At 45.2% G+C, this 19,395-nt stretch overlaps 1 protein-coding gene across 4 annotated transcripts in view; it reads left to right on the top strand.

The window, feature by feature from the left end:
* The window catches only part of PEBP4 (phosphatidylethanolamine binding protein 4), a 224,048-nt gene that overhangs the window by 93,031 nt on the left and 111,622 nt on the right, over nt 1-19,395 (top strand). For all 4 annotated transcript variants that reach the window (XM_084615328.1, XM_084615326.1, XM_084615327.1 and 1 more), the window contains exon 4: nt 6,446-6,544. In XM_084615328.1, the coding sequence (XP_084471454.1) occupies nt 6,446-6,544 (99 nt within the window). The remainder of the gene's footprint in view (nt 1-6,445; nt 6,545-19,395) is intronic.

Raw genomic sequence — 19,395 nt, 5'->3', positions numbered from 1 at the left:
TCGATTACTGGGATGAGATCGCTCGTTATAAGCGTAAGTTACTGTTGCTGTTACTGGAGGCAAATGCCTGGGTAGAAGTTTAGATTTTTGACGGGGTAGGACCGGAACGTGATCGAGAAGTTGCAAGTACCCGATGTCGGCAAAGGGTAGTTATTGCTCTTTGATGGGCACAAGGTGTAGACTGGAACTGCGTGAAACCCGTCTGTTCTGCTTTGCAGGGTTTCTTCAAAGTATTTGGGGGAGATGGGAGGGAGTGGTTGATCCATGGGTTCTCCCCACCTGAGTCTTGCTCTTAAATTTGAGGGACAAATGAACCCACCCTTTCAAAGTGAAGCTAGGCCTGCTGCACTGAGCCCTGCCGGGTTTTGCAGCAAAGACGGGTAAACTTTGAGTTTTGCACATTTTTTCTAAAATGGCTCAGATTTACTTCAAAGGTCTGTTAACCTCAGCGGCTGGACCTGTGTGAGTTGTGAATACGACTGGGTTTCACCCTGAGCAGTTCTTGATGCTCTAGCCCAGGCACACCTCTCACCCCTCCCCAAATATTCTGTGTTCATCGCTTCTTTCCAGAACAACTCCCCCCACCCCTCTTGCATGTGTCACAATTCACAGCTCTTACAGATGGCACCATGTATATTTATTTAATTGCTCCAGCATTCAGACTGCAATCTGGGGTCAGTCTGTTTAATCTATCCCTCTTTGGGGAGTCATACCCGCCTAGGGTGACCAGATGTCCCAATTTTATAGGGACAGTCCCAATTTTGGGGTCTTTTTCTTGTAGAAGCTCCTATTACCTCCCATCCCCTGTCCAGAATTCTCACAGTTGCTGTCTGGTCACCCTAAAGCCGCCGGTGTTTTGCAAGCGTAGGCCCTGACTCATTCCTTTGCATTGTTCAGTTGCCAGCAGAGATGCACTAGGCGGTGCATATGTGGCAGTTCCATGGTGCACTTGTTACCTAGGAAACCACTAGCTCTACATGTGTGTTGCTTAACACCCTGTTTGCTTTCATTTGGATAAATCTTTAATTCCTGTGCTGCCCTGTCTCCCCTGGATCTATTCAGCAGTGTATCCTCAGTACGTTAATCCCCCCCAACCCCACCCAGTCCTCCCTGCCTGCCATGCTGTCTCTGGTTCTTACAAAGTCCTTGCTCGCTCAGAGCAAGTTTGCAAAACGATGGCTAATCTGAACAGCTCATGCTTTTAAAAAAATATAATTATATATATACAGTGCCGCTTCCACCCAGCTGCAATTAGCAGCTAAAACGTGACGCTTAGACCTTCCATCAAAGCACTCAACAGACGGTAACTAATTAACTCTCTCCCCCCCCCAGTCAGTTTGTTTTCCCTATTTTACAGCTAGGGAAACTGAGTCACAGAGCAGTCTCGGAGGGGTTGGGCATTTGTGGATATGCACAACTGTAGGTAGAGGGTGCAAGGAATGCCCGTGGTTTGACAATCAGTGTCCAGGGTCCATCCCCTGCAATCACAGGACCACATGGGATAGAGAAGAAGGCTGACCTGGAGGTTAAGGTACTAGTCTAGGACTCCGTTCAATTCTTGCTACTGACTTCCTGAGTGACCATGGCAGAGTCACGCCATTAGTCTAAGGATGTCCATAAATACCCACAAAGGACCATCGCAGAAGATGGGGTTGGATAAACCCAATGGGAATAGATGGTGCACCTTGTAAAAGGACAGTGCCACTTCCACTCCAGCACGGGCTACCCTCAAGGAATTCTGTCTGGAATGTCTCCAGGGATTTCCTCGGCACCCCTTCCCACCAGCACAGGCACAATATATCCTCAGCCCCAAGACCACGCACAGCAAACCAGTGGCAGAGCAAGGAATAGAGCCTGAGAATCTTGGCCAAGCAGGTAGTTTGCAGGTCTGAGGCCGTTAGCTTTTTGGGCTTGTTACTGCTGAAAAGGCAAGGGAGAGAAACTATGGAAAGCTGAGGTAGTTATACCAAAAAAAATTAAAGAATTTGAGATAGTCACTAGGAAATGGCTTTCCTTTCTTCTCATTCTCCCTTCATTGTCTGCAAAAACAACGTACGTTCCTCTTGAGAAGCGAAAGGATTGAGGAGTTTTCTGATTTAAACCGAGTCCCCTCCCCTCCATTAATCTCTTGGACTGATTCATGCCCAGAAAGCTGAGCAGCTCCAGCCTCACTCTGGGCTGATTCCCTCTCTGGAGTCTTGACAGGAGCTAATGCTGTTAGCCCGTGTCAAAGGAGGGTTTAAAAAAACAATAATTCACCAGCATCAGGGCTCCTGTGTCCTTTGCAGGCTGGCAGTCTAAAATGCCAGCGCCCCCTTTGCTGGTTCTCGGCATGCAACGATGTCACTTCTAGAGCGAAACTAGGTCGGGTTTAAAAATCTGGCCTGGTGCAATCTCAGGAGCAAGCATGCAATGATTACAACGGCTGCCTGTAAGGCAGGACTCCTAGGTTCTGGGGGTCCAGTGACCAGAACCAGGAAGTCAGGATTCTTGCTTTCTGTTACCAGCTACGGAAGATGCTGTAATCTAACGATCCCCTGCTTTGTTGAGTGGCAAGCTGGTTTCCCTCTCTGTTGCATGGGAGATGATAATACCCACTGAGAAGATTTCTGCATGTCTTTGACAGGCTTTGCTATCTTTGGCTGGAAGGTGTGGGATTGTTTCTATTAGGAAACATTCTTTTGGGAATGCCTTTGCCTCCTGGCTGAGGGAATCTTTTGCTCAGGCTTCGAACAAACCTCTGGCATTTTCAGGCTTCCCTGAGGAACTCCACACCCCGCAATCCTCAGCAGGCGCTGGAGTGTCCTGGGCCTCTGGAACGGAAGAGCTGGAATGCCATCACAGAGACTGTTTTTGCAGTGTTTCTGGTCCAGCCAAAAGCAGCAAGTCACTATAACATGTGAGAGCAATGATCCCAAAGCACAGCTCAGGGGGGTTGACTGAACTCGAGAGACGCATCCATGGTTCTGCTCCAAGTTGAGCCAAGTCGTTTGTAGTTCACCTTTTGCTGCTAATTGCTTTGACATGGCTCCTGTATGGTGCACATGGCATGCACGTGGAGGGCCTGACTCTCAGTTCCTTTGGCGGTGTAAAGGGGTCTTAGAAGGTAGAAACATCCCCCTGACAATCCCCCTCCTCCGGGTGGGCCCAGCAGCCACAGAGCTGATGTAAGAGTCCTGTTCCCAGCCCCGACGGTAGGGAGTACCACCTGAGTCCAGGCTGGAGCGTGCATGACAAGCAGAGCGTAAGATAGAGCAGCCCCAGGATAGGAGGAGAACAAAAGTGACTTAAAATGCCCCCACACTGCTGCTTCTATCCCTGCCCCAAGCAGAGAGAGACAGTAACTAAGAATCAGGCCTTGACCCTGTGTTGATCTAGGGCTGGGTACCACACTGCCCCCTGACGTCAGTGTGAATTAACTGTATCTTGCTGGGGAGCAGGGGAAGGATCACGCCCACGCTCCACCCTCAGGGCATATCCAGGTTCAGAGTAATCAGTCCTGCTACGTCAGAATGAGGGGCGGGGGGAGAAATCCAAACCCCCAGTGGGAATGCAGCATGCCTGGCACAGATACAACCCCTCTTCCCTCACACAGAATGGCCTAGCCTGACCAGCCCAAGGCTCTGTGCAATGCCGCCTTGATAGGCCACAATCTGTACCAAATTCTGAGCCTGCTGTTAACTTCCCTCGCACTTGATTCTCGTGTTTGCTGTTATTTTTTAACAGTTTTTTTTTTTTTTTGCATAAAAGCACTATCCTCTCCCCAGAGCCTGCCTGTAGCGAAGGCATGGTCTGTACAACTGCAATTATTTTGAAGAACAGATGGAGTGAGGAGCGGAAAGTCTGTTAATAGTAATAGAAATGCTACATGTTAACCTGGACAGCACACGATGACAGTCCCATGACTACACGTTCTGTTCCCACCAGCTGGGCGCCGAAGTCGAAGCAAGAGATTCACAAACACAGCGTTCAGCCACGTACCCACCTAAAGTTAGAACTCAAATTCCTTCACACTTGTAGCCTGGGATATTTCCCCCCCCCCTCCCCCATAAACTCCAGTTTCGGTGTTGCCATCCAATATTTTCATTGTATGATATTTCAACCAATGTTTTGGGCTGTGTCTACTAGTGCAGAGCAGCATTAAGTATGGGGAGTCATGGATTAGCAATTAGAAAACAGAACTCGGAACCAGGAATTGCCAGATTTTAATCCCACATTTGAACCTTGGTCTGGTCCTGGGAATTGCAGGTGTACCAGGCCTCTTTGGGTCAATCTCTTAAGATCTTTGTGGCTTTTGTTTACCCACAAGCTTGCACCAGTTGGATGAAACAAGATTAGTAAAATCAGCACAAACCCGTATGGACACCCATATTTCAGTATGAGTGGTTTATTTCAGTTTAGCTTAAACTTGGTCCTAATAGATTTATCAAGATAAACTGAAATAAGTGTCCACACAGTTTTGTTTTTGTTTGTTTTTTTGCACTGTTCAAGCTAAATCTCTTTAAGTTCACACCTTAAATTAAACCAGCACAACTCTGCTGGTAGAAAAGCCCACAGACGCACGTTCACTATCTGTAAAAGGGGGCGGATCGTGATTTATCTCCAGTGGGATTGCTGAGGTTAAAGTGCCATAATATCACTATTCATTTGTATTGTGGTAACACCTGGGAGCTCCAGCCATGGGGCAGAGCCTCCCTGTGCGAGGTCCGGTACAAACACAGAATTGCCCCAAAGAGCCTTTCATAGGTGAAAAGGGCATATAGCTACACAGCTCTCTTTCATTTCAGTGGGAGTCACGTGGCAAAATTTCTTAGCCAATGTAGGAAATTTTGACCCAAGGTGTGCTAGGGAATCGATGCCACCAGCCCGCCGCATTGCTGGCAGGCTGCTGGATCCATCTCGAGATCTTATTAGCCTGTAGGTCCCTTAATGATCTAAGTGTTTGCAGGATCATCTGGAACCCTGTGGAACCATCTGGAATCACTTTTTCCACTTACAACCCATTATGGAGCTATTTTGCCTTCTTGAAGTATCGCTTATGGCCAGACGCAAGGTGTACTGGACTTAAGAGAGCTCATCGGCCTGCTCCGCCCTGGAAGCTCCTGTGCTCAGCTGAATTAATTCAGTCAGTATTTTGTTTAGTCAGTGGGGAGACTTTTTTTCCCTTGCTCTCCGGACTGTTCACACAGCTGACCCAGCAGGGTAGTGCGCAGGGGCTGTGAGAGGCTGTCTCTGAGATTAGACTATATCCTGTCCCTCATTTCCAGTGGAATGCAGGCCTCTGTGTGGAAAGCCCCTTGTGTCACGGCACGTCTCTCTGTGCTACTCTGCTGTAGGATGTGGTTAGTGAACGGTTGGGGAAAATTCTCTCCGGTGCCTTGTATTTGGACATATTACAAAAGCCCATTCTTCCTCTGCAAGCTCTTGGAGGAAGTTTAGGCCATGAGGAATAAAATGTCAGGAGAAGGAATCCAGGCTTAATGTGAAGTACTTAGTAATAGGATATGTTGCATTTTTACAGCTCATTTAATCGGAGGATCATACACAAATATAACTGTTACGGGGGGGTGGCAGAGAGAGAGAGAGAGAATTCAGGGCTGATGAAAGTCCTGGACTGATGCCCTTTGAGGCTTCAGAGTAACAGCCGTGTTAGTCTGTATTCGCAAAAAGAAAAGGAGTACTTGTGGCACCTTAGAGACTAACCAATTTATTTGAGCATGAGCTTTCGTGAGCTACAGCTCACTTCATCGGATGCATGCCGTGGAAACTGCAGCAGACTTTATTTATACACAGAGAATATGAAAAAATACCTCCTCCCACCCCACTGTCCTGCTGGTAATAGCTTATCTAAAGTGATCATCAGGTGGGCCATTTCCAGCACAAATCCAGGTTTTCTCACCCTCCGCCCCCCGACACAAATTCACTCTCCTGCTGGTGATAGCCCATCCAAAGTGACAACTCTTTACACAATGTGCATGATAATAAAGTTGGGCCATTTCCTGCACAAATCCAGGTTCTCTCACCCCCTCTCCCCCCTCCCAAAAACCACACAGACACAACATGGCAAGAGGCAGACTCTGTCCTAACCTGTGATTAATTCCCACAGTGGGTATATCTACACAGCAAAAGCCCCGCACAGGCTAGCCTACACAACCTAGCTTGAATCCAACGAGTGCAGGTAGTGACAGCAATTAAAAGAGCTCCGTGCAGGGGTCAGAGTGGGCTAGCGAGCTGAGTGCATACCCGAGGTCCATGCTGGGATTGTATTACCCGCACTGAAGCTTCACTGAGTTAGAGGCAGAGCTAGGAAGAGAATCCCAAAGTCCTACTTCCCCATCTACTTTGCCCTCTCTCCCCCAAGAGCATTTACCTACTACTGAATTGTGAAAGCACTGTAAGCCTGCGTGTTTCAAAGGTCGGGTGTTTTTTTTTTTATATATTGCAGAATAAGAAGTATGTGCTGATCATGGTGGATCCAGATGCCCCGAACAGAGCTAATCCGAAGTACCGTTTCTGGAGACACTGGGTTGTCATTGACATCAAAGTGAGTACTGGCCCTGTTTTCCTCTTCTCTCTCCTACATAGGATCATGCCAGTGGTGTGTAAATTAATGCGTTGAGTGACATTTAACTTTTTCCTCCAGCCAGACCTTAGCCTGCGCTCAAATAAGGATTAGTTGTTCTTTTAAGTCAGCAGGGCGGCAATGGGCTAATTTGCGGGGTAGCCCCAAAAAGAGACTTTACAGGACTGCTTCTTCTGAGTCTTACTCTCCCTCCTCTGGTTCATTCCTGTGTACGGTTTCAGGTTTGGGCCTTGGATAGCCACCTTGCAGGGGTAGGGAACAACAGGCGCAGTGTTTCCTTACCATTCACCAAGGGCTTGTTACAAATGATCGTAAGTGGATGCACGGATACAAAGAGAAGAAAACCTGGAAACAAGCCTTGCCCAACTCTCCATGTATTATAAAGTTGAGCTTTACACAGAGGAACGAGGGCTTAGTAATCCGTAAACTCACTAATGCCCCTTCTTCAGCTCCCACTTGTCCTCCTCCTCCTCCTTTTGTAGACTAGATGGAGATACAACCTTAGCAGTTGGGGGAAGGGAAATCACAGGTATTCTACACTGAGCACCTTCTGCTTCTGTCACCTCCTGATACTTTGAGCCCAGAGTCTCAGGAAGATAAACATTTTGTCTGCACGTGACTTGGAGCGCCAGTATGCAGCAGGTGGAATGCAGTGAGAATGGAGCAGATGGGATGGGTGGCGCAGACAGTGCAATTCCAGGGGCCAAACTTAGCTCGGATGGGAGCAGCTGCAACTCCACTGACCTGGATGCTGGTTCACCTGCTTCCTTCAATGCTGAATCTGGCTTCATACAGCTGAACTTGAGGGAAACCCATCTTCTTGCCTGGCTTGCTGGTTGAGGAGCTGGGCCCTGAGCAGATTTTGGAGGCTTTGGGGTTTCTCAGCGTCAGGAATACAAATTAAAAGCAGAGCTTATGGAGGAAAGGAGGTCAGGTTAATGCTGTGGGGGCATGAGGTTGGTGCTTAGTACAGGGTGTAACAGCAAGACAGCACTTCCCTCTGTATCCTATCACTGTGAGTTTCATAACTCACCAAGAAATCCCTGTCTTTTATTTATTTGTACTGCCCAGGGTGAGTGTATTTTGAGCAGTTACCTGAGGGAATCAGAACAGCTGGTCTGCTTCAAGGTGGTTAGTTACTCCCCCAAGGAGATGTTCTCAAGTGTGTGTTTGTGTATGTATCAGTCATTCAGCATGGAACAAATGAGCATAAAAAACAGTTGGTGTGTGCAATGGGATGAGACCGGTAACTCAGTTTAGAAGCCAGGAGGAGGGGCGTAGCTTAGCTGTTACATCAGCTCTTAACATCAGCGACCTATGCATCACAGCTGTATTTCCTTGGAACCCCAGGTTCAAATCCCAGCAGAGGCTTCTCAGTGTTTCCTCCTCCTAGGCTGGATGCAGTACACTGAGAACTGTACAGCACACAGGCCCTGTACCCCCTTTGGATGAGCCCCTACAAAACGGGTTCTGTGTGGCCACCAGAGATCCCACTCCCCATGCTTTGATTGCCTCTGTCTGGGGCTTTTCATACATGCCAGGGTTTGACCCAGTATTCTTGGCCAAAAATTGCTTTCCCTTCCCTTCTCAAATTGTGTGTAAAATGTTGTATGCTCCTCTCCAGAGGTAGCTGCATTTCTGTGGTTCTGTAGGTGAAACTCTCTGGGGTGAAAGGTTGCCATATAAATGTAAAGTGGCAGGATTATTAAGGCAGGTAGGCGGTTGTTTACCCAATACATTACAGTAGAGCTGGTCTGAAAATGTTAATCATTTGTAAAGAATGTTGGAGAAATAATTGTTTTCAAAATTTCCCATAAAAACTTTTTGTTGACTGGGGGGAACCTAAACTGACAACCTAATATTTTTACAGAAAAAAAAAGTTTTTTCGTTTTAAAAAAAAAATAAAAAACTTAAAATTTCAACCAAAACTAAAATTTTCCACATTTTTTGTCAAAATTATATTTGCAATGGAACATTTCAACCAGTTCTACCATAGATTCTGGGATTTTCTCCAGTTGAGATGACTCAGGTAAGGTTTATTTTCAATGCTTTTACACTTTCATCAATCAGAGAACAGGGACTGTCGTTTCTCTGGCCCTTTCCTTTAGCGTGATGCAAGTATTGGTTGGGAAAGTAAATGTCATCTTTGTTTAAAAACCACCCTTTGCATTCTGTAGTGCAGGTTGTCTGGAGAAGACCTCCCTCTCTAGTGCTGTGGGTAGTCACCTTGTCAGAAACTTCTGAGGAAAATAAAACCATCATAAAACAAAAATCTCAACACATATTTGAGTCACTTATGGATTGCCATGAGTCAGTGTCCTGGAGCCGACCCAGGGATAAGTAGCAAGAATATGCGATTCACGGATCAAATTTCTCACAAGAAAATGATCAATGAGAATTTACATTGGTGGCAAGGGGAGAGAACAAATAGGAGGAATAATTTTGCTTTGTCTGAACAGTCTTGTAGGTACAGAGACTTGGGAGGTGAGGCCTGGATTCTGTTCCCACTCGCTCAGTGTGCAAGCTGGGGCAAATCACTTAACCTCCTTGTGCGATAATGGTGGTAACGATGCTTGCCTATCTCACAAGAGCATTAGGGGGCTTAATTTGTGAATGTGTTGTGAGATTCTGGCATGGAAGACACAAGAGAAGGAGGAAGCATTATTATGATTTTTGTGCTAACTCCCTTACATTGTTTCCAACCTTTCTCTCATTGCATTATCAGTTTCTTTAGAGAAACAACATTTAGAAGAGCAGCTTGTTTCTCTCTCTCTTGCCTGCTTTTATTTTATTTTATTTTATTTTATTTTTTAAAGATTAGGTGTTTCAGCTCTGATTCAATCTAACTAATAATCTTAGTACTAAAGTCTAATTAAGATATCAATTAATTTGCAGCATGCATTTAAGAAGAAATATCTAGTCATTCTCCTCTTTTATTCTCTGAAATTACTGCTAAGGGCGTTTTGTACAGATACCTTAATTAGACTTTTTATTGTTAATAGGAATATTAAGCAAATTAAAATAGGATATTAATACTTTCCATGCATTTCCTAATTGGCTAAAAAAATAAAGCATTCAGAATAATTGCAGAGATTCATGTACAATTTTTAAAAAAAATCTTTCACAGGAGCCCTTCTGCATTTCTAACAGGGTCCTGAAAGTCTCTCATTAATTTTTATATTTACTAAATGCAAAAAGGCCGGAGCTCATTTTTTCCATTCTGTACACAGATCCTTCCGGTGCATTAGCTTTTACTAATTATTGTCATCTTTGCAAAGATAAAAGAGTTTCTAAAGGAAATCAGGGAGGGATTCGGATTAAAGCTGCATTCTCGGCAAAGTGGGTCCATCCAAATGGCAAGGCAAGGTTTTCTTCTGACACTTTTGGCAATTCTGTTTCTATTCCCAACCAGAAAGCATAAGCGGGTGGGTGGGGGCAGGCAGAGGGTGATAATCTGCTTACCTGACGAGTTCAGAACCTCCAACAAGGCTGAGAGAGTCTTCATTCTATCGAGGGGCTAAGCTTCTGGGGAAGGAGGGGGTGTTCTTATTTATGTCGGTCTCTCATCCCTAATTCACATAACTGGACTAGATAAAGCCCAGGACAATAGATTGAAGAGAAGAATCCTGCACTGGCCTCCAGGGCACAGGCAAAGTGGGACCAAGTTGCGCTTTTCCGTCTCTAACTATGGTGAGTCTGTGACTAGAAACAGGGCTGGATCCAGTCGAAAGCTCTTTATTAATGTTTGTTTATATTGCACTAGCAGCAAGGGACGCCAGAGATTGCGGTCTTATCAGGCTAGGTGCTGTACAGACACATAGGGACTGTATCTCATGTACACCAGGGCCATTTACACTTGCTTCAATGCCCCTTTTATATTGTCAGTGTGGTGTAATGGGACCAAGGTATTCAGGTACTACACGTGCCTAAGGTATTTAACCACATAAGATGCAGCCAAGCAACTAGTGGAATATTTCTGGCTCCTATTGATTTTGCAAAGCTCATTGGATGCCTAGCTGCATTGTTAGGCACTTATTAAATACCTTTAGAAATCTGGCCCCTGGTGTAAATGAAAATCCGTTCCCTGGTAAATTAAAGTCTCTGCTTCAGATAGCTTCTATTTATGGTCTTGTCTGCACACCAACTGGCACTGAAATGATTTAGGGATTGTCTACACATGGAGCTATTCCAGAATAGCGATTGCACTTTAAATTCTCACCCTGCCGTAATCTGGAACAATCTTCATTCGTAGAGAAACCCTTAGTGGTTTTAATTCAAACCTGTTGTTATTTTGGTGCACGTCTGAGTGTGGAAACTCTCTTATTTCAGATTAAAAGGGGCTTATTTCAATTTAGTATACATCATCAACTTGCATGTAGGCAATGCCCATGACCTTAGCTTCCAGGACAGGAAGCATGGGATAGTAGTTAAAGCACATGAATGTGATTCTGAAGATCTATGCTTAAATCCCAGCTCTGCCACTGACTCACTCGGTGGCCTTGGGCTAATCGCCTTGCCTTGTTGTGCCTCACTTTCTCCATCTGCAAAAAGGAGTATATACTGATCCACCGGGAAAGCTTAATCCACTAATACAGCCACTGAAGCACTTTGAGTTATTCACAGGGACACCATTAGAGAAGTGCTAAGTACCATTATATGTTCTACAATACCTTGGCACTCCACCAAGTCTTGGTGTTCATGCTGAATTTCCTTTTGGAGGTGTGGGTTTCAGTCCGAAGCATTACCACTATCCGACGGTTACTTTTAGTGGCTTAATCTATAGAATGCCTTCTGCCATACAGCTCTACGTTCCCTTATCAGTGATGGCTACGCTGTTTCTCGGATTGTCAAACATGAGAGATGCTTTCACTCCCGTTCAAAATAATTTAAATAAAAACGTTGCTACAAAGTGGAATAATACCTTTTGATGAATGTTTTTAAAGCCCTTTAGGTTTTCATGGTAATTTGCAGTGTAAAATTATTTAGAGATAAGAGCCAAATTAGCTCTTATAGGCAGAGGTCGATATGTCCCGTTATCCATGCAAGCAGTGTTTAAATATAATCAGCCTTTACTCTAATGCAGCATAATTGTTCATTTGAAATAGGCTTTTTTTTTACTCCATTCAATGAGTCATTAAAATATTCAAAGAATAATGCAGTGAATTGGAAATGAATTTATCACATTATCCAGTATATACTGTAGAGCATCAGGTAACTAGGCAGGGACTGAACCAGTTTACAGAGAAATCCAGTAAACAAGGCTTTTCATTTTGTATTCAGTGGGGAGAGAGAAAGAAGGGAGAAAATACCGCCCTTCAAACGGAATGTTTTACTTCTTTATTTTTCCCCCCATTGTAGGGGAAGGGGTGGAGGGGGAGAGAGAGCAAAAAAGAGAGAGAGAATCCAGAACATTTGTACTCCACCAAAGCCTTGCTATTTTAACTTTATTTTTATCAAAATATGTTTGTAACCGAAAGTTGTTATGGAAACCAACTCTGCCAGCCAGAGAATTCCTACATGAGGCTGAGTGCAGAGAAAGAGAGCGAGAGACCCACCCTGGGTCTGATCTGTTGCTTGGCAGAGCTAGCCCAAGGTTTTGCACAAGTGAAGAGGTTTGGAGTATTTGCAGGATTGCTCAGGAAAGTGAGATATGGAGAGGTTAAGAGCCTCACTCAGGGTCAGATAGAGTGAGTCAGTGGCAGAGTTTGGAATTGAACCCGAGATTCCTGACTCCCAGCCGCCACTACCCCGCCCCTGGCTCTAACCACTAGATTATTCTCCTCTCTGAGAACTGGGAAAAGAACCCAGGAGCCCTCATCCTTAGCCCCGTAATCTAACCACTAGATAACACTCTCATCCCATATGTCGACCTTCCACTCAAGAATCAGCAATAACCCCCAAGTTTACATTTCCTCAAGCTCATGGTTTCAAGGCACCTTTGTGAATCTGGCCTCTAAATGCTGTTTTCCTGAAAAGAAACTCTCTTGACATAGGTGAGAATGAGGGGGACCGGCTGTGACTGTCCTGTGACAAGGGCTTGCTGCCTCCTCTTGGAGCTCTCCAGGTGTTCTCATTAGGGGCATTCTGATGCCTGAAGGTGAAGCAGGAGGCCGGTAAAGGAAACAATCTGTTCAGCAAGGAACGCAGCATGCCGACAGCTGTTCCTTCTGTGCAATATGGTAGCTGTGTGAAAAGAGGGCCCCAGTAGGGCGTTAGGCTAGCAAGCTGCTTGTGTGATACTAAGAGAGAGGGGCTGCTTTGTCAGCAGTGATCTCTTAATCCCGTGTGTGTGGGGCTGAGGGCAGCTCCCGAGGAGGCTGCTATCTCTGAAGGGAGCAGCCCCCGGTTCGGGGATGCTCGATCCACGTGCCAGGGCCATTCACCTCTGAGGGGTTTCTCGAGCACTTCACTTTGATACCAGTTGAATTTTTCAGTGTATTTCCTTGTATTGGTTAATAAACAGGTTCTGGGTTGCAAGTGTCACCATAGAAACAGGTGCTAGCTGAAGCAAACAAGAGCTTTATTAACCTGAAAAGTTATGGAATTTTCAAATGATTAGAGGCAGGGGCTGGAGTGGAGGCTAAAGGTTTGCTGGGGGGGGAGAGGAGAATCGTGCACTAGCGTTGCTAGGTGCTTGTGTATGTGTATATATATCCTATAGCTCAAGCAGCTGGATACAGGAATGGCTGGGTGGAATTCTCTGGCCTGTGGATCAGGCTGGATCAGATCACAGTGGTCCCTTCTGGCCTTAACATCTATGGATCTCCCTTCCGTCTAGTGATCTGTGCTCAGACACAGGGATACCAGCTGCAGAGCCTATCGCTTCCGGGCAGACAAGGCTTCTCCAGAATGGAAGCTAATACCTTATAGATTATGAAGTGTCTGCGGCATGGACAGTCTCTTAATCTGTGTTTATATAGCACCTAGCACAGTGGGGCCCCAGTCTTCACTGAAGCCTGGATTCCAAGGTGCTATACCCTTTAGATGCTCCTTGCTCTGGAGAACTTGCAATCTAGGTGCACGTAGCATCGTAGCGATGCATGGTACTACTGTCGAGAGCATACAGACGTTGCCCTTCACCTGAAGAGCTTAGAATTTAAATGTCATTACAGTGCGGTTAGATTCACCTCTAGACCTGGCCTCTGCTTATAAAAGAGACATGTGAAGGTGGTGGTTGGATTCTCGACAGGCACACCTGGGAGCTGTTGTATTCTGAGCTACCAATCGTTTAGCTTGATACATTTGATGGGCCAGATCCTCCGGGGTAATTCTTTATAGTTACGTTGACTTCAGTGGAGCTGTGCCAATTTACTCCAGCAGGGGATCTGACCCTATATCTCTAGCTAATCTGTGGCATTTCTAGGAAGTCAGTGATCTTGGTGTCTGAGGGCTGATGGTGAGTAGTGCCTTAGCATTGTGAGAACTACACAGGGCAGCTCTGTGCTTGGTATTTGCATTGCTCTGAGTCCAATGGGAATGTATAAAAAGAAGTGCTTGCTACAGCCTAGGAAGGGATAAAAGAACAGAGTATATTAGACAAGCAATGAGTAAAAAAAACAGAATCTTGAACCTCTAGGTCACTTGTTTAGATCCAGCTTAGGCCAATAGTTAGTGAAAGCCATTTCTGCTTCAGTGCCTTTTGCTGGCCCTTACGTGAAATGGGTTGGGGTTAAAGCTGATCAGGAACTTTTTGACAAAAGTTTTTCATCAGAAAATACTGATTTGTTGAAATGAAGCTGTTCCCCGGAATGCACTGGGTTCGAGGGAACTTTAACCGAGAGGCTTCTCGGGTACAGGCTGGAATTTCTGGTCAGAGAGACAGTGAGGTGCTAATAACTTGGGGGTTCAGACACTCACCTGGGATGGGGAGAAGTGGACTCAAGGCCCCAATCTGGAGCAGAGCCTTGAACCCAGCAGTGTGCTGTCACCCCCAGATGACTGGCTAGTTTGGGGTCTGTCTCTCAATTCTCTTGTTGAAGCTGTTGCACTTTGTATAAATAAATAATAGTTTATTTAAAACGTTTGTATAATAAACTATTTAATAAATAGTTATTAAAGCAGGGACTTGGACCTGACTTTCCCACCCCCTAGGTGAGCGCCCTACCCTCTGGGCTATAGAGTCAGTCTCCCTCTGTCTCACTGAATATTTATTTATTGATACATACAAAAAGGTACAGCTCCAAGAAGAGATCTTGAGGGAGATCCACACAAAAATGGCCAATAGCCAGGGGATTAGGGCAGTGGTTCTCAACCAGGGGTACACAGAGCTCGTCCAGGGTGTACATCAACTCACCCAGATATTGGCCTAGTTTTACGACAGGCTACATAAAAAGCACTGGTGAAGTCAGTACAAACTAAAATTTCATACAGACAATGGCTTGTTTATACTGCTCTGTATACTATACACTGGAATGTAAGTATAATATTTGTATTCCAATTTATTTATAATTGTATGGTAAAAATGAGAGTCAGCAATTGTTCATTAATAATCTGCTGTGACATTTTTGTATTTTTATGTCTGATTTTGTAAGCAAGTAGTTTTTAAGTGAGATGAAACTTGGGGGTACACAAGTCAAATCAGACACCTGAAAGGAGTACAGTAGTCTGCAAAGGTTGAGAGCCACTTGTGACGGGTTCCCCCTGGGGTGCCATGTGGAACTGGGGTACCACTGAGCCCTCTGACCCACCAGCCTGAGCTCCCTCTCACACTATGCTACTGTGACAAGCTACAAAGTCCTCCAGCCTGCACTTTCACCAGCATTCACACAAGTAGGGACACACCCAGCTGCAGTTACATACAGAATATCTAGCCACCAGATTCCCAGCTAGGACCCCAGAGCAGTACCATCCTGCCCTGGTCAAATCGGGCCAGTATATGGATTTAATACCCAGTCCGCCTCTCCCTCAACGTGAAGAGGACTATGAACACTTGTGGTAACCAAGCTGAGATTTCCCCCAAACACCTTAATCACACACACTCTGGTTTGGATTAAAACAAAATAAGTTTATTAACTACAAAAGATTTTAAGTGATTATAAGTGATAGCAAACAGATCAAAGAAGATTACCTAGTAAATAAACAAAAACGCAAACTGAGCTTAACATACTAGATAAATTAGCAAATTCTCACCCTGAGTGATAAACAGGCTAGCAGATTCTTGGGGCACAAGCTGCCTTTGCTTTGCAGCTTGGGTTTCCCAGGTTTTCATACACAGGCTAAAAATCCCTTTAGCCTGGGACTATCACTTCCCCAGTTCAGTCTTTGTTCCTCAGGTGTTTCCAGGTGTGGTGTTGTAGGGAGAGTGAGGTACCATCATGATGTCATTTCCCCCTTTTATATCTTTTTCCCAGTTGCTAGAAAGCTCTTTTGCTGTAACCTGAGTCAAGCAGTTCCCATTGTGTAGTGCTATCTCTGAGAGGTTTCTATTGTACACAGTTCCTGGGGTAATCCTTGTGCTTGTGTGCATTTCCTCAATAAGCCATGAACATTGTTTGGCCTTTTTACGGTTGTACCTGAAAGGCTGCTTGTGGGTGTTCTCAACCTCACAACACGTTCCAGTAACACATACATAGCCAAACTTCATAACTTCACACACGACGACAGCATACACAATCCACTGTGATATTACTGTCTAGCAGCTCAAGACTTTTAGAATGATACCTCACAAGGCATCCTTTGTGCAAAATATATCCTAATTATATGATAATGGTGAATAAGGAGATGCCAGGGTGTCACACCGCTGGATTAGGGTACTCAGCTGGGATGTAGGAGACCCGGATTAAAGTCTGTGCTCCAAATCAGGTAGCTAGGGACTCAAACACAGGTTTTCTACATCCCAGATGATTGTTCTAGTCACCTGGCTATTCTGGGGTGCCCTTACTCTGGTTTTTCATTGAAAAACTTCAAAAGGTCTCTGTTTCATCCTGATATGGAACAGAGAGAATTTCTGAATTCTCGAAAATATTTGAGGGACAGGAAAACCATTTCCTGCCCAGTCCTTTTTTGGGGCTCAGTCCAGTGTCTATTGGATAACCCGCAGATCACAAAAACGACCCACTGTCCCAGCTGGCTCCCTGGCTGGCAGAGAAGCCAGGGACTGAAGGGATCACAGAGACGGTACTCCCCTGACAGGGTGTCCTTCCAAGTCAGGATTCTTAGGCATATTGGCATTGCACAGGAGGGCTGTAAGTCACGTGGTACTTGTTGGTTTACTGCACAGGGGCCATAAGTTTCCAGGGCTGTTGATCCAGCATCTTCCATGAGAATTAAATCCATGTAGACATGCACATGCAGGCACACACATCCCCCTCCCCCCCCGCCCGGAATAGCAGCTCTTATTTCGGAATCCTAGCATCTCGTTTATCCTTTGTGGTCCAAACCAGGCACTCTTTTCCCACCGCAACTCCCTTTTGGCCTCTCTTTTCAACATAATGATGCTGCTGTTGGATCCAGAGTAACACACACTCAAGCAATCCCTTTCAGTTCAGAGTTTATCACAAGAGGTGTGCCAAGTGCCTTATCACCTCCCAGATCAGCTTTGTTTAGTCAGTTGCTGTTTTTGTGAGCCCTGTTTGATCCCAGCTCCCCGCTGACACAGCGGGCTACGCTGCCTCTTTGTAGTAACGCTACAGATGTAATAGTTAGTGACTCTGTATTGTTCTTTCTTGCTGGGCCCTTTGTAGTCTACTTTTTGGTTATTAAACTGAGTGTTTGAAAGGAAAAGAACAGAGGGAAATGTGTTTTAACTGATGACTTGGTTTCTTGGGAGGTTTATATAATACTCAATTCCCTAGAGTAGTTTGTCACCATTTTTGGTAGAAATCTAGAGAAATTTTTATTAATAAAAATTAAAACCCAACAAGTAGTTTGGAAACCATTGTTAGGATGCATTGTTCTTTATTATTTGTATAACACCACTGGTGTACCGGGCCCTTGGCAGATACATAGCAAGACTGGATCCCTGTCTCAAAGAGCTTCCACTGTAAAATAGCAATAACCGGGGCCTAATTTGTCCATGGTCACCTAAACAGCATATGCAAGTCAGCACTTGGACATGCGAAATGGGTAACTATGCACATGAGTGTCTGTTTGCCTGGCAATGCAAGACTCAGGGGGACAGTTCAGCTAGCCACTTCCTGAAACTGAGCTTTCCATGTTTAATTTAGGGATTTAAATGTACCTGTACCACAGCAACAAGCAAATGTGCCGCTAATTTCTTTCCATAACAAATCCCAGAATGTTCAAGTCCCCATGTACAGTGTGTGGACAGGCCAAGGAGGCCAGGGATTGCTCTTGAAGCGTTGGTTCAGATCAGGGTGCTACTCTATCCAAATGCCCTGAGTTTAGGAGTTGCTCCAGTCTTGTCTCATCTCTAGAAAAGGAAGAACCTAGCAGGTGCTCTGCCCATAGGAACACCCAGGAAGAGAGTCTAACAGGGTCTTGTGTAGAGCACATCCTATAAGGTCTCCTGTCTTTCTTCCCAACTTCCACCTTGTGCACCCTTCATTCTGCCACCTCAGCTCAACCTGATTCTCTTACTTATAATCCTGCACCTTTTGCCTGCCTCCCCCTGCTCCTGGAATGGCCTCTGCATGCTTGCGTGCTTAGCAATCTCAAACGTTTCCCTGTTTGTTTCCTCCACCAGTGATTTACTCACCACGTTCTCCCTTGCTACTAGACGATAAGATCTTCCAGGCAGGGAACTTGTTTGTCTGTAAAGTGCCATGCACATAACAGAAAGCAGCAGCAGCAGCATTCACATTATTTAATGGCATCCTGATAAAGGAAAACATTCCCTGTGATCCAGAGGGATCATGAGAGATCGTTGATCCTAGATAAGTAAACAATTTGCCGGATAAGTACATTTTTATGCACCAAACCCTAGCATCTGTGCCGTGCAATTTCAGAATCCTCTAAACTCTGTCTACAAAAGGCTTAGACCAAGCCCCAAAGGCACACGTTTCGGCAACAAGTTCCTGTGTTTAACAGGTTTCCAATGAATGGTATTAGAAGTTGAGTGTCAACTGTTGTTATTCATGTTCCGCAAACAGATGGGGTTTAATTGCTATTACTTTCAGCTTAGCTGCAAATTTCATATAAAAAGAGCTTTTTGGTAATTGTTGTAAAATAAAAGTTCAGAAACTATGTATAGAAATTATAGATCAAATGTATTTTAAAGATCAAACTGTTTATATTACCTTTTAAATATAGTCTTTAGTCATCAGCATTAGGATCAGTGAGTGACTGAGGGATACAATGCCACACTAGGGCCTGATATGCCAGAACAATATGACAGCAGTAACTTATTACTGATGGAAAAACAACACCAAAATGTGATTGGCCAAAACTGGAGAAGAATAGAGCTGCTAATCTTTGTAATTTCAAGGGCACCATTAGGGCAAAATGCTGCTTTCACGTAGCTTCGGAGAAAAAACGAGGTACATTGAATGGCTTTCTGAAGGGAAGGAGATGAGATGTTCGCATCACAAGCGCTGGGAGGGTTACAGCGTCTCATTAGTGCTGGGGAAAGGTTGGACAATAAAGAGGGAGGGTGGGGAAGGGGTGCGTGTGTGTGTGTGTGTGTGCACCCATGCCTGGGGTGTGGGATAGTGTGTATAGTAAACACTGATTGGGGTGGTGGTTTTATCTTCTTTACAGCCCCTCTGTCATGTTTTAATCCACCATTGGCAACGGTCCTTCACCCTCCAGGCACACTAGGTGCCACAGCCCAGCTCCATCGTGACAAGGGCCCCCTTCCTTTGTTTGGTGCAGAAACTGAGGGGGAGGGACACAAAGAGGGCTTGAAAGCAGCC

Source organism: Lepidochelys olivacea (assembly GCF_965140295.1).
Source record: "Lepidochelys olivacea isolate rLepOli2 genome assembly, chromosome: 26".
NCBI classification, from domain to species: Eukaryota; Metazoa; Chordata; order Testudines; family Cheloniidae; genus Lepidochelys; species Lepidochelys olivacea.
Note: the sequence above shows the minus strand (reverse complement) of the source record. Positions and strands in the feature narration are given on the sequence as shown.